Consider the following 23,259-nt stretch of genomic DNA (forward strand, 5'->3'; position numbering starts at 1 on the left):
AAGAAAAGAGCAGTGAAGGTTATGAGTATTGTATTAAAAACACTTTATTGGATATACTCTAATGTACACAATAATCCCTTCCCTTTTATTTTTTACTTCTGATTTGCAGATCAATTTCTTGCTTTACTTCCTAATTATATTATGTAGTAATTCATCATCAGTTTTTGCCTGATGTTGTTTCTGTGTCAGTTTTATTGGCCATTTATGTGTACATATGCAAGGAAACTGATTCTGGTCTTTAGTTACTCTCAATGCACTTGTACACAGTTCCAAGAACAATGAACAAGGCAATATAAAGGGACGTACAGCTACAAACAAAAAGTAACATGTAAAAGTAAACAGGCCTATTATGTATGTGCATGAAGTTAAAAGATAGGTGTGTATGAATGATTTTTTTTTTTTTTATACAAGCTAAGCTTCAGTTGGCATGTACACGTCCTCACAAAACTGGTTTTAAAATGTCATAGTGTCAATGAGTTCATACATATCCGCACCTGCAGGCAGGCAGAAAGGCAGCTATGAAATCAGTCCAGTCGGTGCAATCAAAGCAGGCCTGTAATTCCAGTTTTGCCTTGCTGTGCCAGTCTTGGCCACACGCTGAGCAGATTTTAGCTTCTGTCTCTAAGTCCAAAGAAGATGAACCAAAAAGTGACCAGAGCCCCTAAGCTCCACAGGGGACAGGTGTCCTTTATAATTTGGTTTAACAGTGGTCCTGTGTGGGGATTTTTTTATCCCTGGTGGGATACTTGATGTGATTAAAGTCCCAAAGAACAATCCGCAGGGTGTCTCGACTTGCTCTGGAACAGTACATAAAGCTCCTGTGAATTATCAAAATCATTAGTTAGAAACACAAGAAATAAAAAAAAAAAAAAAAAAAAAACTGATGAAACTGGAGAAACATGAATAATCCTGAGCAGAATGTAGTTATATTAAGGTAATAATGAGATATTTCAACCTACAGTAACTTATGCCACTTAATGTCTCCAAACAGCCATTAACAATGCAAAAAGTTAGTCCCTCCGTGAGATTACAGTTTTAAACATGTCACGATCAACTGCTTCTTACAAACAGGTGGTGAGGGGTGTACTACTACATACAGTGCTAAATAGAAACAGTTTTGCAGAACTGTGATTTAGGTGTCACTTTGATCTGAGGTCAAAATTACAGATTGGGAAAAACCCTGCCCTTCCAGGCCTAATTCATTGCTAATATGAAATTTTAATAAGCCTGAAGTCTCTGGAATTCTTTACTTCAGTAGCAAAAACCTCACAGCACCCGGGATGGAAGGCCTCGCTCAGACTGCTTAATCTCAATGAAACACATTGGTGTTAGAAAGTTCAAAATTGAGGCTCCTTCCTGTCCACTGTTGTCATGATAACGGTGAATGCAATGAACAGGAAACACAACTGCCTGGTAGATCTATAACACCACCTTCTGGTAGGGAAATTACAATGCTTATGTAGAACTCTCAACTCCCATATACTGTCTATGTATCGGAAGAGAGGTCAGTTTGTTCAGGCTTAGGGTGACTTTGATTAGAAAGACTCAATTGGGAAGACTACTTGGGTAAGAAAAGTGTGAGGATGATTAGAAATACAAGAAAGAATTCAAATTACATTACAGTGAACAATAAGGCTTATTTAGTAACAATAAATACTTCATTACTGTACACAGTTCAAATGATTTGAGGAGGGAATGAGAGGCAAAGAGAAATACTTAAAAAATAATGGGAGTAAGGAGAAAGAACAGCATGGAGGATGAACAAAATTCATCCCTTTATATGTTGTATGTTCATTAACACGTTGAGGGAGAAAATAGCCTCGAAGTTAATGGCTGACAAAACAGTCAATACATATGACAAGGAACTGTGAAAAGAAGATTTATTTCAAACACTTGTACAAAAATGCAACTGCGACAAGTTCAAGACTTTTTCAAAAACATACAACTGAAACATTATTCAGACTCTCCTTCTAATATCAAATCAGTGGCTCTATGTTTGAGTGTTCGAGAACTTCCTTTCCTTTCTTTCTCCAATTTCTTAAGAGAAATTGCACCTGCTGTAGGGTACTTCTAGTTTCATTCAGTGAAGTGAAATGAAATTTCTTTGCTCCAGGTGCACTGTACTTAGAGGGATCTGGATATTGTATTTTATTTATTAGAAAAATGATGCAATGATGCGCCTTTAACTGTGATCAATGTGATCTTCTGCATCACTCTGTTACAAAATTTGGAGTAAAGTTGAAGAAAGGGAAGTCACTGAACACCAATGAGGCACAGCCATTGAGAGACTGTCAGTGCAGCCAGGTCTAATTTCTTTAGCAAGGTCAGTGCTTTCAGTCCTGAATGCTTTTTGATTACATTAAAGTCATGTTTATCCACAAATTTAGTTGAACTGCGTGTTGGTGGCGCCCATGCATTAGATGTCCTCCATCCATCCAACTAATTTTCAGTGTTCTCTTTCTCTCTTTAACCCATGAGGTATCCTCTGAAAAATACAGAAGAAGAAGAATTTGTTAAGAGTTAAGGGACGAAAATCTGTTCAGAGTAGTAGAATTGCAGAGCATAATTTACTGCTGAGTGAAGACAACTACGTAAGATACATGTTGGTAGGACAACAAATATCCCACAGGTAGATGGAGATTTCTGGTGGGAGCAAGCACGGACTTACGGTAGCTTCATGCGCATGAACACTCTAGCCATGAAGAAGCTGAGGAGAACACTGACAAAGCCAATGAAGAGCAATAAGAAGCGGTTGAGTTTGGGAATGTTTGGTGCATTGGAGCGGTCCAGGATTATAAAGCCCAGGCCTCCCATCGTGAAGAGGAAACTGGAAGCCAGTCCTTCCATAATGTACTGCCCATTTACTCTAGAAAACAAATATATTAGTTATTCAGCATTCAGTGAGACTTAAATTTTACTTTTACTATCCGAAGTAACATCACCAACCAGCTCCTTGATTTGTGGGGCTTATCATCTTATGACTGCCATACCTGTAAGCCAAAAAGGCCACTGGCCGCTGGTGTCCATGCTCATCAGTCATCGAGCCTACACTTGGTGGCTCCACAATAACATCGTAAATGATACCTAGAATGCAAGTGAGAGACTCACTCAGACCATACAGCAACTTAAAACGCATTCAGCTAGTTTCTTGTGCCAGCTCATCTATTGTGTTAACTGCGTACTGCTGACGTTACTGTTAACAGGCTGTTTTACAAATGCAACGAAAGCATTATTCACATCTGCATTGTTCACTTTAAATTACTTGCAGACAAAATACAGAGTTAACGCTAACAAGCTAGTAGTCTTCCATTAACGTTAGCTTAGCTGACCCATTTACCTCCCGTGATGAGAAAGTAGGAGACGATAACGATCGCATACACAGTCATAGCCGACGGCATGTGCAGCCATGACGGTTTCTTCAGTTTTATATTCGGACATTCCAGCACAGCAAACGGTATACTGTATAATGTCTCCATGATTTCTAGAAAAATGTCTAATGGCTACTATGCAGAGACTGACGCTGACTGAGATCCTTCTGAGCAGCGACTTTGTTGACGTGTCCCGGAAGTAAATGTTTTTTTTGAACGACTGTCCTTTAGACAAAGCATAAATACATCATATTTATTGAGGTGTAAAATACTCCTTCTTAGTAAAAATACCTTAAATAATTTTACGGTAGCTTTCTAAAAAATTAAATTTTGTCTCACAACACTGGCGAGGCCTGTGTGTGACGTAAACTTAAAGACACAGTAACAGGAAGCGTTTGTTTAAAAAAAAAATCCAAAGTCGAATTTGTTTCCATGTACACCATATAGACAAAAGTATTGGGACTCCCGACCATTCCGCTAATAGGGACTTCAGTGACATCGCATTCTAAATACACAGACAGCTTCGCGGCCATAATAACTACCACTCTTCCAGGAAGGCTTTCCACGAGATTTTTGAGTGTTTCTGTCTTTGCAGTTCATTTCAAAGGTGTTGGATGGGGTTCAGGTCAGGACTCTGTGTGGGCCAGTCAAGTTCTTCCACACCAAACTCATCCAACCATGTCTTTATGGAGCTTTGCTATGTGCACTGGGACACAGTCATGCTGGAATAGAAAAGGTCCTTCCCCAAACTGTTGCCACAAAGTTGGAAGCATAGCATTGTCCAAAATGTCTTGGTATGCTGAAGCATTAAGATTTCCCTTCACTGGAAGTAAGACTGCAAGTCCAAGCCCTGAATAACAGACCCATTCCAATACTTTTGTCTATATAGTGTACATTTCTACCATTTCTGAATGTCTTCTGAATATGGCTGCTTGTCATCATAACTTTCAATGTGACCACATTGACTCAAATCCTTATACGCCCTTGGACATACATTTTAAATTCAAATACTGAACAGGGAGCATTTTAACAATCCAAAGTCAAATTCTTTTGCATTAATGTCTCTTCATTGTCTGTCTCAATTCATGTGACCACAACATTGATTTTAGTCCTTTTGCACCCCTAAAGACCACATTCAACCTTAAAATGCAAAATGTCCATTTAAGAAAATATAGCATTTTATACTGATCATTAAGGCCTCTTGGGGATTTCTCTTGAAAAATTAACAAACAGCAAAACTGTGTTGAAATCAAAGGCAGAGACAACCAGTACAAAAATCTTTTGTGAAACTGATTCAAAAGCTTCAATTATAGACCACGTTATATTGGGCCAAAAGTAAAATTCAAAAGGTGGAATAAACCCTATTTTATCAGATAAAAAGTTCAAAAATCACAAAAAAACAATTACAAACTAGTCACACAGGTTCCCTCTCTTTTCAATGTAATACACCAAAGCAAATCACACAATAACAGAAAATAGATTTGTTTGTCATTTTTTTATTGTGGCAATACAAATACACATTTTACTTCGATTTCTGGCTCTGTGCCTGTGCCTTGAGCACCTTGACGACGATCTTCTGCTCCTCAATCAGGAAAGCACGCTTGATCCTGAGGATAAAAGCAAAGAGACAATTTAGAAATTAGTTATTAATATTCCTTTTTACACGGTGGCTATCAGTTTATTTCGGTGTGAGGACAGCAGCTGTAGGGGCTCATAATCATTATATTTAAAGTATCTCATAAATACCACAAAGTAATATAGATAGATAGATATAGAAAATTGGAAATCGTTTCTCATTACATTTGGAGAACTATTATTAACGGTAGACGCCTTGTCATTATCTCAGATGTCAGCCTCATCTCCAGTTTCTCATCAAAATTGCAAGAAGCTGAAAGGAAATGACTCTCTTACCTGTCACGCACACACTTGGCGCACATGGAGCCTCCGTAGGCCCTGCTGACGTGCTTCTTGGTCTTGGAGAGCCTCATGAGAACCTGAGGTCTAACAGCCCGAATCTACAAGAGAGAACAGAACAACAATGAGAACAAAGGCAACGTGTACCAACTGGGAAAAAGTTAACCTGAACATGTTTCAAAGCAGTGGAAATAACCAACCTCTGCATTGTAGGCTACAAGTAAAATGATATTAAATAGGCACCAGGTTTTTAACTACAATGAAGGCCACAAATGCAATGTCCGTATTATTTTCAGATTTTAGAGTGCAATTCTGTTGTACCACACTGTTAAGTTTGTGTATCATCACACACACTGACTTTGACTGAGCTCAGAACTTACTAGGTGGACACTTCTGCTTTCAAGTACTTTGGAACGCAGAAGATGGGAATAGGGTTGCAGCGATGTATCACTTCACAGTTTAAGGTTTAAAAATCGCTGATGATCATAACATGTACATTTACTTATCTATCTTGCTGAATTATATTGTCATTCTTAAAATATACAGAAATATTCCGTGAAATTACAACTGACCATTTTTTAACCAAAAGCCTAACCTAACAATATTAATTGCATAATACTGTGTAACTTTACTATTTTCTGTGATGGTTATTGTGCTAAACACCTAAAACCTAACAACAACATCCCTCTTTATCCCTCAATAATATCCCTCTTTAAGTGAACCAATTCACAATTAGACTAATCAGCAGTTCTCCACTAATTCCTGCAGTTCATGTCTGTGAGGCCTTTCCATACAGGCAACTACTCAAAGCACCGATTTAAATGAAATGCCAACACTTCAACTTCAGCTCAATGCACATGTAGGTGTAAATAACCAAAGTTGTTTCTTAGTAACTTGCTTCCATCAAGGGCATGTGAACTTGAATCACATCATCCCACATCAAATTCTAAATCTGAAAAGTACCAACAACTCTTGAATTTCCCTCGGGATCAATGAAGTACCTATCTATCTATCTAACTGCCCATAATGATGGCAGATGAAGCAGTGCATGAGGATCACTTGACCTGAGCATCAATTTTTGTACCATCATGTTTACAGAAGAAGGGCAGCAAATGAAGCAAAGGTATGTGTTTACCAGCTTCAGTAAGATTACCCACCCTCATCCATATATTGCCTAATCACATCCAATGCATATTAATAATTTCACAATCAAATTGTATGTCCCTTCAAGAAAGCAAACACAAACAGAACCTCCACTTAGTTCTGCAAACTGCTCCAAAATTCAGTCAATTCGACTCTCCTTAAATGTCGGTATTTAGTAAGACCAACGAATTTGGGCTCTAGTGTTAAAACACAAACACTGATGTTTCACACATTGCTGAGGGAAAGCAAAGAGCCAACAAGTGACCAAAATGCAATGAGTTTACTTACTCCACGCAGTCTTCCTGGGCAGATGCCACATGCCGACTTGGGGGCTTTGCCGACCTTCTTGGTGTACAGGTACACAATACGGTTACCAGGTGTCCGAGACCTGCAGTAACAAATGCGGTAACAATGAAATTAGGCTGTTACACATGAGATCATGAGTTGCAACGGTGTCAGCTACCCAGGCAGGCGACTACAGACGTTGAAGAAAGTCCACTTACAGTCTGGTTTTGTTGGAGGCGGTGTTGTAGGACAACCTACGACGGTAAGTCAGACGTTGGACCATCTTGAAGCTGAAAAGATACAATATTGACTCAATTTAAGAACGCGATGCTAAGCTAACTGGCCATGCTACATCTCAAAAGGTTACGTGACACCGGCTAATGTTACTAAATTAAAGGCTGACAGGGGTAGTTTACCCGACTACTTTACTTAGAGAAATTTAAACAAGATTCGGAAACAAGAAACATGTTAAGCGTGACTGTTAGCTACAGCGGCTATCGGTTTATCTCGGTGTAAAGATAGCTGCTGCAGGGGGCTCAGAATCATTATCTTTAAAGTATCTCATAAATACCACTTAGTACTTAGATTTTCACATAATTGGAAACAAAGACCTGTTCTCAGTGTTATCTTTACTTGAAACCGGCCATATTTTCTCCTTAAACCTAAGATTGCAGTGGATTATAAAATCATAACGTTTTAGAGGAAAGCAGGGGCCGCCATACCTGCTATGGCCGTAACCGGAAGAGGAAGGAGTAAGGCGGATGTTACGGGTTAAAGTTCCTCCATGCCGGCTACTTCCGAGACTCCTGCCTGTTATTCTGCTCCCTGTTGGTGGTTTGTCTCTACTACACACAAACCAGTGGCTGCTCCACATTATGTCAGCAGCATCTAAAGCTTACTTGTGTAGTAGGGATGAAAAAAATCCAAAACATCCCGTTTTATGCGTTCTGTATAAACAGCACACAATCTGTCTTGTAATGATAAATTTTATTGAGGTTCTGGGAAAAATAAAAGACGAAAACAAGCGACCAACAGACACTATAACAGATCAGTCTTTTATGACTTGGCTTGGGAAATGAAGGATGGCTGGTTCAAGTTGACCAACAATAAAAACAATACTGTGAAAAGATAAATTCCTCGAAATTTTCAAAGAAACGCCTACGGGATAAAATGTTCACAGTTAACCTTGACATGTCGCAGCAGAGCAGACCTAGGTGTAACCTATACTGTTAAGTATGTGTATTGTTGTGGTACCCGCTTTCCTGCTGGCCTACCGGCACACCTAAACGTACGAGTGCCCCAATTGATGTCATTAGTCGCACCTGTGTCATTCCAGCTCGACAAGTTAAAATGTTTGCAAGGGAAACGGCCTATCAAGAGTTGATTCCTTCAAAGTATCAATGGAAACTGATTAAAACAACCGAGGAGCGCTGTGACAAAACCAAAAGAGGTACGTTTATTTGCAAAACATTGAACTGTTGCAAATAGTCCAGTAGATGGCGGTAGTGAAACGTTTGCTAATAGCTGATCATTTGCAGGATGGTGCGAAAAACACTAAGTCTGTCATTCATACTTTTAACTGGGATGCAAATATCAAATGCTCATTCATCAGTGAGTTTCATCTAGTTTCAGCAAAGTCTCCTGAACTAACAGGCTGTATTTGGGGGGGACATTAAAATTGTAACTCATTTTAGAATTTTGAGAGTTTTCTAAAATAGTAAGAAAGCATTTTTGTTCTGTGTTTGACAGTTAAGTCTCTGTGGTTGACTAAACATAGCTAGGAAAGTCATCCTAAAAAATCTGCAAATCTGAAATCCCACTGTGCATTCAACATTTATTTTCTTAATACAAACACATGCCACGCACACTGACGCTGGAATTCACATCCTACACACCATAGATCTATAGATAAAAGAAACAGCTCAAAATGGCTCCCTATCCAAGAGGGGATGTGTCACAAACAGACATTTACCAAGCTCAGCCAACAGATGGTGAGCTTGGCATCCTTTTCAGATGAAGCATTTGGCGAAGGCAGAGTTCAGTGACAACAGGCTCTGTACAGTGTGTCGGCAGTTGCCATTACAAATCCATTTTAAAGGCATGAAACTAACTGCCTGGTCAACTTAGTCAGAATTCCTTATGGGCTGGATTACGTTTTTGTCTGTAAAAAAGTTCATTTGCACTGTTTTCTTGTTTGTTTGTTTTTTAAGATGAACCAGTACACCTGGAAATATCGCTTTATAATTGCACGAATAAATTACCCTTCTCATAACTGATGAACTACCTTAAAAGTTCATCTGATCTTAAATTACCATTCTCACAATTGGTGCATTGACTTGGGCCAGATTTGGACACAGTATCCAAATTTCTGACTTGTTGGTCAGCCCAGAGTATATGTGGAAGAGGTATATATCTGCATTCATATTTTGTAGAAAAGTCCTCTGTGTTGAGTTACACGCAAGCAGCAAGATTTGGTCTTTTTTCTTAATATTTAGTGCACAAAAAGCACTGAAAAGTCTTTTTTTTTTCTTTTTTGTTTTTGATTGGAAACCCCCTATTGGTGCTGATTCCAGGTCCTAGCTGGTTCTGCGTGTTCTGTTGTGGGATTGATTTGATTAAGTCCAGATGTGACGCGATCTGGGATTGACCATGAGAATCAAGGTCTTTTACAAAGGGTGCCAAGGAGATTTGCTCTGACTCCAAGGGACACTGAGGCCCACACACAGACGTCCAAATAATCAGTAACATCTGCAGGAAGGCTGTCTTAATCTTGTCAGAAGTAATTAATCTGAAAGATGTCTCAATGGAATATTTAATCTCGATCTTTAGCCAACAAAAACATCAATAAATTCCTGATGGGTAGATATTTTAAAGAAAGTTTATTTACTCTACAGACATCTGATTTCACTTACATTTGAAGGAGCCCCCTGATGCCCTCCCCACCCAAAAGCTGCCCTGTCTAGTCAAAGATGACCCATATCACCTTAAGTGCACTTGATTACGCAAGCCTCTCCGACCCCCCCCAACCCCACCCCCCCACATCTCCTTGGGCCTTCTGTGTAATCTGCTGAGATTTAAACCTGCTGCTCCTGTTTAATAAATCCACTGCGATTAAAATAGGATTACAGCTCTGCTTTCGCCTTCCTAATGACATCAGAGCATGAAACATTTTTTGACTTTTTTTTCTTTTTCCGGGTGTTTGCGCTCCTTCCTCCCCCCTACTTGTCGTAATGAGGCGGGCAGCAATGATTTTCAACTTTTTCTCCACCCCACCCCCTACAAAACCTCACCCCTGCAGCCCAGCAGGTCAGCCCATCTGTGAGCCCATTGACATAAGGATTAACCTTATAATGCAGCACACATCCTGTATCAATGCTGTCCTCTGTCACATCAGACTTCTCAATGTCGGATAACAGCAAAAGAAAATATGCTCCAGTGTCAGGTTGTTGTTTGCTTGAACCTTGAAACCTTCATATGAAATTGCTGTCATTGCCATCGCAATCAATATGACTCATATGTCCTCTTTGTCCTTATTTAGCATCCTTTAACGGTTCAACACCGGAAGGTCACAAAAATCAAGCATCGATTGGATTCTTACAGCAGCTAAGTTCATGACCCCAGCAGATAAATCTGTTTCTACTTTAATATAAAATATAGCTTTGCAGTCAAATATGAATTGTTGACATGGAGTGTCCCTGCATCCTGTAGTTTCTGCTGAACCTGTGTGTGATATAAAAGGCTAAAAAGCAGCCATTTTTAAAAGATAATTCCAAATATTGTTTTGCCTACAGTCCACTCGAACTTATACTGGCTAAAATGCACAAGTACCTTCTCTATCTAAAATTGGATGAGGTCGAGTCCACCTCATTCTGAACTTTGTGCCCTGGAATGTGAGGTGACTCATTTTCTACCCATCAGCCGCTGATGGAAAGAATATTTCTCTTCTGCTATGTTAACTGGTCAAAATTTAAAATCAAAAGTCTACAAATTTGGTAGCAGGAAATGACAGTTTGACTTTTGTTGCTAGTTGCGTGGCTTTAAAGGACAGTGATGTCTGTGTATCAATTGGTCCACCAACTTTGTCCAGATGGAAATGTTTCATCAACTACTAGCTGCATTAATATTCAACTTTGTACTGACATTTATGGTTATCAGAGGATGAATCCAATTTACTGTGATGATACCCTGTCCTGCCCTCTAGCACCCACATGAGGTTTATGTTTATGATTTTTGCTGAGATGTGAGATTGGATAAATCACCAGCAAATCTGGTTCAAACATGCATGTTCTCCTCAGGATAAACTGTAATCACAAAATTAAAAGCATGGATGAATAAACACAACAATATAACAATTTTGCAAAACATAAAGTCAAAAAGTTAAATTATTTGGGCTGAGTGAGGGCAGAGGGGCTGCTCGGATTTATTTCCTCAGTATTTCTTAACTGCACTCCAGGTTTTCAGGGACCACCTGTAAAAGCAGGGTCTCATTTTCACACTGTGTGCTCGTATCTAATCAGCTCCAGCACTTAGCGGTCAGACCTGCCTGTGGATTATTAATTCGTTAATCTCTTTGGAGCTACTGCTTCTAAAATGAATATTCCCATCCACCCCCCCAGTTTTTGGCCAAAATGGTCTCTCCCATCTTATCTTTGAACAATCTTGCTTTTGTGTTATAGCACAGAGGGAAACCATTTGTCTTTTTGAATACATTTACTCAGCCGTTTTAAGAGCCTCATTGATTCATTATTTACTCCCAGCGCATCCCATTGGTGCCTGTGTCTATTTTATTTTGCTGACCGCATTTTCCTAAGGGGCAGGTGGTCTGTCCAAGCCTCTTTGTACACACTTGTGGTGGTGCAGTTGCTAATATGAGGCTTTCAACATCTAATCCGTAGCAAGTCTCTTATAAAAAGCTTTTCTTGGGACTCTCCAGTTTCACTACTTTCCACATCTTAAGCACCAGCCAGCTTTTGGCATTGGGTATTAATTGAAATTACTTGTTTAATAGCACTAATTCAGTACCTCGCTTTGGTCAACTGTCCTTCCCTCTTCGCCGGAAAAACTTGCTTGGTTATCATCATCCTATCTACCCCACCACCACCCCTGCCCCATTGCTGACAAATCCATACAACTATGTGGGACACAAAGGCTCGGATTTAGCTGCTGGCCAAAGCAAGGGTGGGCCGGGTGGGGGGCAGGGCCAGGATGGAAATTTCTGTTGCTTTTGTCACAGCACAGATTTCAGACAAATCAAAACAACTGCCACCATCACCCCCTCCATCCCCACCACAACCCACATAACCCGTGACCAGTCATCACTTTTATGCTGGAAACGCAGCCAGATCAGGAGTGGTCAGTGCGGTGGTGGGGACGAGAGGCTGCATGTGCTATTGTTGGAAAAAGAGCTGACAGCCTGAATGGGCTCTCATTTGATAGCCAAAAAATATTGACAGATCTAATTTGAAGAGCTGGGGTCACAGGCTCAGACTGCGCTCAGTGACAATGATGTGTACTGATCAGATACATGTGCTCATAGAGCTTAATCAGTTTTAACAAATAGATCATCTATTTTGACAGCCCCTGTGTGCCATGCAGTCATCATTCTAACTAATTCTTTATTTTTTACTGTCACACTTCCCTGAGGCCAGGTGTACGCACAGCGTCAACAAACCTGAAATGAATCCTAACTTTGACAGTTTTTTTCTGTTCTTCTTAAATAAGATATGAAGGCTTATTTTGTTTGCATTTCATCTTCAGTCCTCATCAAACTTTCATTTGCTCAATTCAGCTGAGAGTAAAATAGAATGATTATTTTTATCAGCAACTAATCTGCCAATTATTTTTCTAATAACTGATGAATGGTTTGGTGTATCAAGTATGAAAAAACAGGCTGCCAGAAGTGACGTCATTAAATGTTTTGTTTTGTGTGACTAACAGTCCAAAAACCCCTAAAGTATTCAGTTTGCTATAATGTAAGAATGAGAAAAGCAGTGACTTTTCATGTTTTTGAACCTCAGACCAGCAAATGTTTTGTGCTTTAAAAATTACTTTGAGGGTTACTTGACTATCCAAACAGTTGCAGACAGTCTTTCGACCAACTCATTACTGCAGACTAGCATAAAGGGCTTCTCCAGCTATTTAACGTTGCACTTCCATAAGATTTGGGGACTCACAAGAGACATTTGGGAGTGGGCTGGTAATCAATATCGAACCAACAAAGACTGAGATGTCCTGAATTTATTCTTTTAGCAAAGGTCAAGTTCCAGAAATTCTGGATCCTTCATTTTTGCAACTAAATAGCATCTTTGATTAAACCTTTTTGATTTCTAAATTCCCATTTCTTTCAAACCCCACATCTCAGGTTTACAATTCAGGCTTGCTGTAAAAAAATAAAAAATGTAAAAAAAACTTTGAGCCTCCTTCCAGAACCACAGAAGACATTATACGGCCTCCTTATTACAAGTAAACTGAACTTCATGGGTAAAATCAATGGTGTAGCCTACTGATGTATTCAGTCACTGATCACATGTTCTTTCTGATATAATCTCGACAGGACGGCCACCAGTTTGTTCTTGCGAAACAATTTGGGCCTGGTTGGAGATAGATCCTGTTGAAGACCAATGCATTATGGATGTGGTGAGGCAATCAAACTCAATCACACTGCAATAAAAAGAATAGCATACTTTGGAGGGCGATAACATTTCACTTGCAGGACTGAAGAGTCCATTTTGATACTGCAAGCAGGAATTATGATCAACTATACCAAACGGGGATTAAATCCTCATGCTTAAAGTAATAATTTTACATTTTTGGAAACATCCTTGTTTTTATTATTATTTTCCTTTTTTGCTGAAAGTTCGATGAAAAGATAAATGTCATATCTGTCCTTTAAATATATAAAGGCTACATCCAGTTGTTTATTTTGATAAAAATAGCAGAGGTGTCTAATTCAGAGGGGTTTTTTTGTTCTGAGTACTATCAAACTAATTTAAACAGAATAATCAATATTAAACAGAATAATCAATATGAAGTCACAAAACATCTGACTACTAATAAGAAGGGAGGGGGAAGTTAATGCTGTTGTCCATTGTGTCTCCTGTTAGGTAACAAGAGGCAGTTACAGTGGGGAGGAGATGAGAGCAGAGGAGAAGGGGCAATCAATGAGGTCACTGAATCATGATTTATTATACAGCACCGGGCCGTTAGTGTCACACATACTTTGCCACACTGTGTAGAGATTGCGTGTCTGCATCTTTCCAGCAGGGTTTGGCCTGTGGACTAATGCAAAGGGGTGGGGGGACTGGGGTGGGGGTGGGGCAGCTCTGGGGACTGTATGATGGTTATGTCAGACGAAGGCTTCGCCAGCAAAATGAATCAAACTGACACATGGAGCATGCATAATCTTGTAATGTTTACTCTCCAATTTGTCACTGGATCTGAAAAAGTTTAAAACAAATAAAAAAAAAAGGGAAATCACTTGCTGAGAGTTAGATGACAAGATCGAATCCACTCTTATATCTGTCTGGTCAGTACGAAGCTGACAGCAGACAGTTAGCTGAACATAAAGACTGGAAACAGGGTTCCAGTGAGCCAGGCGAGCTGACTCAGTCCATTTACCAGCACCCCTAAAGTTCACTAATTATGGGCTTTTCTTCCCCCCAGTCCATAGCCTTTCAACCATGTGACTGCTACAGGTTCATTTTTGAACATACAGATATGAGAGTGGTATCAATTTCTTGTAAAGAAACCATAAACCTGAATTTTCCAAAATGTTAATACTTCCTAAATTCCTAAACTCCATCTTAAGCGGAAATACCCATATTTGTAAAAAAAACAAAAAAACAAAAACAAAAATCAATGATGCTGCACCTTGGTTTGCACATTATCCACGAGAGACTTGCATATAACCTTGAAATGACCTAAGGCGTAGCCCCACACATAAATCAGCAACTGAGCTGAAGCTTATCCACCTGTTCCGTCATCACAGAAAAAAAAATCAGTGGGAAATCAGTAACCACGGCAACTCCTCCCTCAAAACGCAACATCACCAAAGCTCCCACCGCTAAAGGTTACGCTGTCTGCTGCTTACCTGGCTTTATTAATAAACCAACCGGTTCACGTGGTCAACCCAGCCCAGCACAATATTCTGCTACACTAGGAAGGTATTTTCGACCGGGTGGTTTTTTTTTTTCCGCCTCTCATCCGAGACGGGGGGGATGCTGCTGCTGCTGCTGCAGCTGTGAGGCAGAGAGGTGAGCGCAGTTGGGAAAGCGTTTTTTTTTTCTCTCTCTCTCTCTCCCTCCCTCCAAAGCTCCTCCTCTGTCGTCGGAGAGCGCAGACTGGTCACATTTTGCTCAATGAGAGCAAGAGGGCACCGGAGAGGATTTCCTAATTTCAACCTGCTGCTGTGCCGTGCGGCTGTTTTCTCTCGCCTCTGTCAAAGGTAAGGCATGACACCGTCTGCAGCCTGTGCGCGCGTCATGCGCCTCGCCAGGGAAACTAATGTTGGGCTGTTTTGGTCTGGTGGTGATGGTTAGCTGTTTGTGGTGTGGTGATACAGCTGAAAGGGCGAAAGCATTATTGAAGGGCAGACGACGAGGAGTTGTCAGTGGAGCTGCTGCTGTCTCAGACGAGCCTTTCAGGTCAAATGCAGCAGGCTGTGCATCACTGGAGAGTCAAACAGGACAGGATGTGGTTTTATGTGCTTTTACCTGAGCGGCACCGTCTCAGCATGTATGCTTTCACTGACTGCGGCCAACTGATGTCCGTAAACCGTCGGCCTTCACATTTCGTGATATTTTCCCAGGTATAAATAAATAAAAAAAAAAAAGCAAAACAGCAGGTTTGCGATTTTTTTTGGCCGCAAGTTCTCATTATTCTAAATTGCAGCTGTTAGACCAGCAGATTCATCTGCCCCTGTAAGTTTTTCTGTCTTTTTGCTGCACCTTGTGGTTTGAATTTATGTGGAATTATTGAAACTGTGAATATCTTTAATATCACTGAGTACACTGAATGGTATATACCTAATGTAAATGTGCTAAGGCTACATATTGACCACAATGGATTGTTTCACGCAAATTACACTTAAATGTTCAAACTTATGATGTTGTATCTTCTCGTTCATTTTTCCTTTTTGTGCCTTAACCGAATGACAATGCTGTAACCATGGGTTGATTAGAAAACGGAAGATGCTAAAGTTAAATGTGCTTTTAAACTTGAGTATTCCACATGCCTGCATAACCTTGTGATTGAGAATTTCTTGTTTAATTTTAATTTCTCAATATCTACAGATAGCAAATTTTTTTTGCAGTGGTCAGGAGTAGATTAGCCCTGATTTGGAGCTTTCCACAATGACCGTTGGTTAACCTCATAGCTACACATTACATTTTATATTTTTAAGTCATATAAAAGGATGCACTGCTGTGACGAACATACAAGATAAACAGCGGTAACCAAAATTATGAAAGATTAACTTTTTGATGATTACATCATCAATTAATCAACTAATTGTTTAGTTCTCTCATTATATTCTGTATCATCTCTACACTAAAGTCTTTCCTGTCTGAGTAATACATTTTTTTTCTTCATTCTTGTGACATTGTCCAGCAGAGGCTAATATGAAGACAACATTTGGCAAGCCAGACCCTGGGAAGCACCTACAATTTTTTCACTTCATTTGAAATTGAAGACAACACCATGTATTGTCTCCGGTAAAACTTGCTCCCCACTCCCCCCTCCTTCCTACCCAACCTTTGAGAGTGAGGACGCCACGAGCTGTACAGACATGGGTTCAGATCAAGCCTACATAGATTCACTAGAGCAAAGGCCCATATTGGGCGCTGCCTGTAAGGGGCAAGCCCAACGCTGTCTGCGGAAAAAGCTTAGGCCAGTGCGAATTTTAGGGTTCGTCTTCAGCCTGATGGCCGTAAGTGCCGTCTCCCTTTGTGCCTTGACCTGGAGCTCAGGGGATCTCAGTGAACCAGTGTTCCCCCAGGAGGGTCTCCACCAGTCGGCCCCCCACCGGACTCTGCTTTTCACCCCGCCTCAGAAGGACCCCAATGTGTCAGCTGACATGCCGATAGCCATGAAATCTACAGCGGATAGCAACGAGAGCAAGGGGGAGTACCCACAAGACATTTTCTCCCTTCAGGAGAGGCGCCAAGGAGCAGTGGTCCTCCACATGTTCGGCATGATCTACATGTTCATTGCCTTAGCCATAGTGTGTGACGAGTTCTTCGTCCCAGCGCTGACAGTCATCACAGAGAAGCTGACCATTTCGGATGACGTCGCGGGGGCCACTTTTATGGCGGCGGGTGGTTCTGCACCAGAGCTCTTCACCTCCATCATTGGCGTCTTCATCTCACACAGCAACGTGGGAATCGGGACGATCGTAGGCTCAGCCGTCTTCAACATCCTCTTTGTGATTGGAATGTGTGCCATCTTCTCCAAGGAGATCCTCAACCTAACGTGGTGGCCACTCTTTCGTGATGTCTCCTTCTACATCCTGGATCTGATCCTGCTCATCATCTTCTTCCTGGATAACTTCATCTCTGTGTGGGAAAGTGTTGTACTGCTCTCAGGCTACGCCGCCTACGTGATCTTCATGAAGTTTAACAGCACAGTTGAGAGCTTCGTCAAAGATTGCATGAACAAGAACCAAGTGGTAGAAGTCGAAGTACAGCCCAAGGTGAGTTGATTTCTTGACCATTAATACTGAGTTGCAGTATTTTGACAGAGATGACCTTCAGTGTCTCCTGTGGCATGGGAACACACACTCATCCCTTCACACATATCATGCAGCTGATATTTAATGAAGTCAGGCTTACTTTGGTAATTGTTTCAGCTTTTCAATTCCATGCATCTTTTTTTTTTCTCATTAGCGTAATGACCATTTTCAGATGAGACAACATCTCACCGGTGTCCTGAGCTCTTAGATCTTTCAATATGCAACAACTAATGCCAAACGTGTTTTAAGAGACTGACCTCTGTCATAACTTAATAACCAAACTGAACATTGTGCATTAATCATCAAGTGATGCTGCACAGGGCTGGTATGGCTACAGTATTCCACTGTGGGATTAATACAATAGAGTCAAACAAGTAATTCTGGGTTAAATTCTACAAATTGTGTCCCAGTCTAACCAACAAATCCCTTGGAAAATCTCAGGAGCTATGTTTTACAACATGAATATTGTATTTAAATTTAGTAAACATGTAAAACACACTAACACAGTAAGATTAGAGAAATCACATACAGTAATGGCTTTAAGGTGACAGTGGTAGGCTTGGTTGTTCCTCCATATTTGCTTTGAAGGGAGGTTTTTCATGTTCGTCGTTCAATGCGGTATTTTACCTTTTGCTCAATAGCATAAACAGTGAACAGTCTATAGACAAAAATAGTATAAATCATTGTGTTACTTCACACAACATTCAGTCCCTCAATGACACTTGAGGGCAAAAGACACCGCAGTGCAATTTGATACTGGTGTAGAGATTATCCGGAGGGATTTAGATTTCTTTTGTTACATGAGATGGAAATGAAATTTTGAGAAAGTTGTATTGTAAAGCTTTAATTAAATCTGGATTTATTCTAAGTACATAAAGGATATTTAAACTGTAGGTTAGGCAACGTTGCTGAAAAAGAAAACTCTCGAGGAAGCCAACATCACCATTTGATATGCAGGGTGTAAACCACAATGCTAAAATTAAAGCATGTCTTCATTTTAAATGGCAAGCATGGAAATAGTTCTTTTCTGTACGTCCTATTTCTGCCATGCTAATTTGATTTAGGGCTTATGTGCAAGAAAAGAGTGAGAACCGAGGTGCACAGGCTGAGTGTCAGAGAAGACTCAGGTGACCTTGAGCTGCGATGGATTCTGGGTAATTTGGCCAGCAGAACTCTGTGTGTGCATGTGTGTGTGTTGAGAAACAACTTTTGATGGGGAGAGAAAAATAGTACGAGACAGATGAGTCGATCAAACCCCGCCATCGTGTCTCATCTATCACAATGCTCACAGTAGATTGAGCTTCTTCTCCCTCTTGCACTTCTCAGCCCCCCCGCCCCTGCTTATCATTTTATTACATGTGGGTTTTGAGTTAACTTCTTTTATTTTGTGGTCTGGGTCTCTGGGGTTAATAGAACTATAAAGGCACAAATATTATTAGAATATAATCATCTAAACACCATTTTTTTTTAATCAAGCTTTGACACTTTGGGGACATGTGTATTTAAAGACACAAGTGTTATTTTGAGATTTAATTGGCAATTTAGCAGGAGAGTGTGTGTGTGTGTGTGTGTGTGTGTGTAAATTCATACATGGACAGTAGAACGACCATGCAAGGACGAGGATGAGCGAACTAACTCTGTAAGGAGTCTTGAAAAATGATAGAGGCTCTGGCTCTGTGTTTTTTGTCTTTCTATTTTTATATGACATTCAGTGTGAACTGAGAGCAGCATTTTTTAAAAAATCATTTCTCTGTCATGACTGAGCTTCAAGGTGTCCTTAATCCTCCATACATTACTGTTCAGGTGTTAAGTATTGCATTGTAAGGACAATGGGATGTCATCCGACGCCATGCCCTTGAACTAAACTCCTGATTAAAATGGGCTTCCCTGAGATTATTTCATGCATTATGATATTGGGATGTTCCTGTTGTGTGTCACATTCTTGCCACAGAAACACAGGACAGTCAGCAGCATAAGAGAATTGGTGTCACCCTAAAGATAAGTGCGTAGGTCGCTTGATTGGTAATTGGCAGTTGGGCATCAACAATGAATTCTATAAATATCGTGATAAAGTTCGATCGTGAGAGTAACATGGACAGCAGCGTGATGTTCTGCATTTAGAAATCAGTCAATTTTGGACTGTCTGAAACCACTGCCTCACACCTCATTACATAACTACTTGTAATACATACTGTTTTGTTTTGTTTTGTTTTTTGTTGACATGAAAAGTTTCTTTTGCGTAACTTGTTTATTCTGTTCCTGGCAGCATAAAAATAGTTGGCTTTGTTTCTTTTATTTTCTCAAAAATGCCTTAGGCTCCCAGGCAGAGCGTTAAATGGTGAGATCAGCACTCGCTTTTCGATCATTTGACAGATCAGAGGTGTCTTTTTTTTTTCTTTTCTTTTCTTTTTTTTTTTAGCCCAGGGATGAAGTGTAACATTATCAATACAACACAAACAGAGCTGTCAGATCTCAGTGTGGATGGTAGGTCTATTTAAAGTCATTTAAAGTCATTGTTTTATAGCAGTTGAATTGTCAGCCTCATCAAATGTAATCTGCAATAATCTCTCAATCCACTTAACACAACCATGAATGCTGAATAATGCTATGCACAGACTGACATGGAATTACAGCAAAATAGGATAGTGAAGGCCTTTCAGCACAGATGATTTTAGGTAGATGTGAGGAAGTGACCGCGTGTGGATTGTTTCATGCTGTTTCCTTAAATCTTGGTTGTGCAAATGCTTCTCAAGTTTTGAAGTTTCCTCAGGAAATCCATTATTATTGTCCATGTCTACCACTAACAGCTGACACAAAGTTGTAGATCCTCAACTTCATGTCAATGAATTAATCATTTGGTAAGCCCAGTATTCCCTTTTCTTTTAGCTCTGGCTTGGTCTCCATCGCATATGTGACTCTTTAGTTAGTAAATGCTCCTCTGTGTTCGTCATCTAGTCTACCGGTAATTTCATTGCTGAGTACAGTTTGATTTTATAGAGCTTTGTGTGAAGAGTTGCCTGAAAACAACAGCGTGAGAGTGAACCAGACAGTAAAGTCATGGGCCACACAAATGTCCTGTAAGACACAAGGCACACTTGTCTGCTGATTCGCTACTATGACCGCTTTCACATACTCATAGTCATATGATCCATTGTTAATATAAAAACACTGATAAAAGCAGCATTAACTCAAAGTTGGTTAAGGGCAGTTCAGTTGGTCACAGCACCTGATATTTGATTTCATTTGTTCATTTTTGACCTAAACAGATGTTGGAAGGATCTATTTACTTGTTAGCTCTGGCCTGATTGGTGTCTAATACCTTTGTTTACCTAATGAATGCTTAGCTGCTGGTTAATCTCACTACAAGGGCGCTCTGCCTTAGCACAGCGGGTTTTACCGCCACCTCTGCCACGCTGCTTCCTATGGGATACGACCCTGCAGACTGATTGTGTTTTACCTGCTGTCATCTTCTTTTAGCAATTCTGTTTGAAATGAGAACATGTCTTTGGCACATTAATTTCCTTTATTGAGTTAAATCCACTTAGAAGCCTGAGATGACACTGACAAACACTGATTTAGCTGAATTATCATTATTTAAAAACATTGATTTCATACTGTCTTGACAGGATAGGACTACACATGATTGACAGGGGGCTGTCTGGAAAAATATTACAGTTTAATGTAATCCAGTTCGATATATGACAATAGCAAATATTGCTTTTTGTGAAGCTTAAAATATTCATGGTTTGTAGAATTTTTGAGGGTGTAGTTGTTTGTTTTGTTATGCTTGCAGAGGATGTGACTGTTATCTTGTCACATATGTCATGTCAGTCTCCCTCTGCACTATTGCCAAAGGGTAACTACAGCGTCACACATCTTGACCCTCACTAGGCTGCATAGGTCAAAGGCTGTGTCATTTTACTGTACCGCTGCTCTTAATTGTGGCACGTTCCCTCACAGTTAAGCCCCTTAGTCTGGTGGTGCATTTGGTGACTTAACGGGACAGAGCTGATGCATAGAGGTCTGATTACTGAACGCTAGGTTGCTCGGTATGCGCAGAGTGGCCAGTGGAGGTCAAACAGTGCGTGAGGCCTTTTCTGCCCCATCTGAACGCATCTCACTCCCACACACTCAGTAAATCCTTATTGCACAGCCTGTGACACACAGTTCAAGGTCACAATAGGGCTAGAGGCTCCTACTTCCACCTCACTAGCTTGGAAGATTATGGCAGTGCAAGATGGAAGAGTATTAATATCACTAGCTCTAGGTTGACTTTGCTTCAGCCATTTTTCACTGGAAAAAGCAACAGATGTCTGTGTTCTAGCGTTGCCATTGCATGCAGATGTTCCACCGAAGCAATCATTTGTCCAACCTTTTTCTTCTTCTTCTTCTTCTGCCTGTGCGTAAGAAAAAATGGACCAGTAAGCCGAGCCAATCGATGCCGGCATCTTAGCAGCAATCTTTCTTTTCTAATCTGCAACACTTTCTATTTTTTAGCTGTTTTGATAGATTTTACCATTTTAAAACCACTTTTAAAGAGGTCAGTTTAGGCCAGGCATGGCATAAAGTCAGATTTATTCAGAACAGTAGTGAAGCTCTGTCTGTACATGGCATTAGTGAAGTCTTTCATCACATGCACATCCCCCCCTGCCCCCTCCTCAGGACCACCTCATCAGGCCGACCCAGGCTTATCTTGTTATCTTGTGGCCTCTCACATTGTTTGGCTGATGGACTGACGGGCTGCTTCTGAAAATACTAGCTCGAGCAGATCAGATTAGCCAGCACTTTGTGCACTATGGTTTTATGAAAGACACCAGAGTGACAACCCCTCTTCCACTTGTTATGATCATGGTGACACACCAGAAGTCAGTTTGTCAGTAATGATAATGAAGTCAATGTCTCTTTTTCATTTTAAGGAGAGGTTGACCACATCTGACAACACATCACAAACAACTAGTAGTTGAACAGTGAATATCGTCTTCCAATGTTTATTTAAGCTAAATTTGTAGTAGTTCATCACATTAAATCTATGTGGGCATGATATCAGTGTCAAAATGACCCAATGAAATGCTTAATAAGCAATATGAAATTTAATAAAAGTGGATCAAACAAGAGACAGAAGTCTCATACGTTTGAAATAAATAGAGTCTGCAGATTGGAGTGTGTGTTAGCTTCTGTATCCAATCACAATATTAGGTGCCTGCTATCGTCAATGTTGGATAAGCCAGCCCGTATCGAGGCAGATGTTGGTTCTGCTGAGATAGAAGGTGCGACCTCTGATGTATTAGCAAGCTATAAATAGCGTCACGGAGGCAAGATCTTCCATCAGGATGCGCTTCAAAGATCAGTTACAAGGCGGGTTCTGTGCAGGGAGCAGACTGCGTTTCCTCTGTGTGCATTTGGACGTTCAGGCACCACTGCTGACACTGTACATCCTCTTTATATTCACACATATAACAATGTTGCATGCTGGGTTTTTTTTTTTCATTTTTATTTTTATCCAGTCCAATCGCAGTGAATCACCACCTCGTACATCATAATTCCAGGCAGCACTGCATGAACTTTGTCACTGCTGTGTATTTTAGTCGTGTGACGTCTTCATGGGATTATCTCCCATTATGACGGATGTCAACCTAATTTTCAGTGAAATCCAGATGTACACTGCTGAACTCCTACCAAATTGTAAACTATATCTGCCTCAGATTGGTTCCTTTGGCCTGGATTTTGCTGCGATAAAAGGAATAGGAATATGGTTAGTATGATTTGTACAATACACAGAAACATTAGTCTTGTTTTTAATTGTAAGTCTGTAGAGATTGTAGG

At 40.3% G+C, this 23,259-nt stretch overlaps 3 protein-coding genes across 10 annotated transcripts in view; 1 reads left to right on the forward strand and 2 right to left on the reverse strand.

Annotated features, from left to right (window-relative positions):
• Positions 1-1,863: 1,863 nt before the first annotated feature.
• On the reverse strand, positions 1,864-3,672 carry ostc (oligosaccharyltransferase complex subunit). Its single transcript, XM_046380853.1, has 4 exons — positions 3,338-3,672; positions 2,991-3,084; positions 2,669-2,866; positions 1,864-2,485 (listed from the first exon to the last, which is right to left on the reverse strand). The coding sequence occupies exons 1-4, from the start codon at positions 3,474-3,476 to the stop codon at positions 2,467-2,469; spliced, it is 450 nt and encodes a 149-aa protein (XP_046236809.1). The 5' UTR covers positions 3,477-3,672; the 3' UTR covers positions 1,864-2,466.
• Positions 3,673-4,844: 1,172 nt separating this feature from the next.
• On the reverse strand, positions 4,845-7,518 carry rpl34 (ribosomal protein L34). Its single transcript, XM_046380644.1, has 5 exons — positions 7,433-7,518; positions 6,929-7,000; positions 6,714-6,813; positions 5,280-5,383; positions 4,845-4,975 (listed from the first exon to the last, which is right to left on the reverse strand). The coding sequence occupies exons 2-5, from the start codon at positions 6,991-6,993 to the stop codon at positions 4,891-4,893; spliced, it is 354 nt and encodes a 117-aa protein (XP_046236600.1). The 5' UTR covers positions 6,994-7,000; positions 7,433-7,518; the 3' UTR covers positions 4,845-4,890.
• A 583-nt stretch (positions 7,519-8,101) lies between these two features.
• The window catches only part of LOC124054524 (sodium/potassium/calcium exchanger 2-like), a 48,263-nt gene continuing 33,105 nt past the window's right edge, over positions 8,102-23,259 (forward strand). For 7 of the 8 annotated variants that reach the window (XM_046380635.1, XM_046380640.1, XM_046380641.1 and 4 more), the window contains exons 1-3: positions 13,270-13,346; positions 13,814-13,875; positions 16,320-17,397. In XM_046380635.1, coding sequence (XP_046236591.1) covers positions 16,495-17,397 — 903 coding nt within the window. In that variant the 5' untranslated portion in view covers positions 13,270-13,346; positions 13,814-13,875; positions 16,320-16,494. Of the gene's footprint in view, positions 8,161-13,263; positions 13,347-13,813; positions 13,876-16,319; positions 17,398-23,259 lie in introns of those variants that run through there. The other variant, XM_046380636.1, reaches the window with a different exon arrangement.

This window comes from Scatophagus argus, chromosome 23 (assembly GCF_020382885.2).
Source record: "Scatophagus argus isolate fScaArg1 chromosome 23, fScaArg1.pri, whole genome shotgun sequence".
Classification (NCBI taxonomy): Eukaryota; Metazoa; Chordata; class Actinopteri; family Scatophagidae; genus Scatophagus; species Scatophagus argus.

What these genes read in the sequence shown, in the direction of transcription:
- ostc (XM_046380853.1), bottom strand. Translation starts at nt 3,476, where the DNA reads ATGGAGACATTATACAGTATACCGTTTGCTGTGCTGGAATGTCCGAAT. An exon ending in CTACTTTCTCATCACGGGAG is followed by an intron (nt 3,085 to 3,337) that starts GTAAATGGGTCA and finishes CTTGCATTCTAG; the next exon opens with GTATCATTTACGATGTTATT. An exon ending in GTGGCCTTTTTGGCTTACAG is followed by an intron (nt 2,867 to 2,990) that starts GTATGGCAGTCA and finishes TTTGTTTTCTAG; the next exon opens with AGTAAATGGGCAGTACATTA.
- rpl34 (XM_046380644.1), bottom strand. Translation starts at nt 6,993, where the DNA reads ATGGTCCAACGTCTGACTTACCGTCGTAGGTTGTCCTACAACACCGCC. An exon ending in GCCTCCAACAAAACCAGACT is followed by an intron (nt 6,814 to 6,928) that starts GTAAGTGGACTT and finishes TTGTTACTGCAG; the next exon opens with GTCTCGGACACCTGGTAACC. An exon ending in GCCCAGGAAGACTGCGTGGA is followed by an intron (nt 5,384 to 6,713) that starts GTAAGTAAACTC and finishes TCTCTCTTGTAG; the next exon opens with ATTCGGGCTGTTAGACCTCA.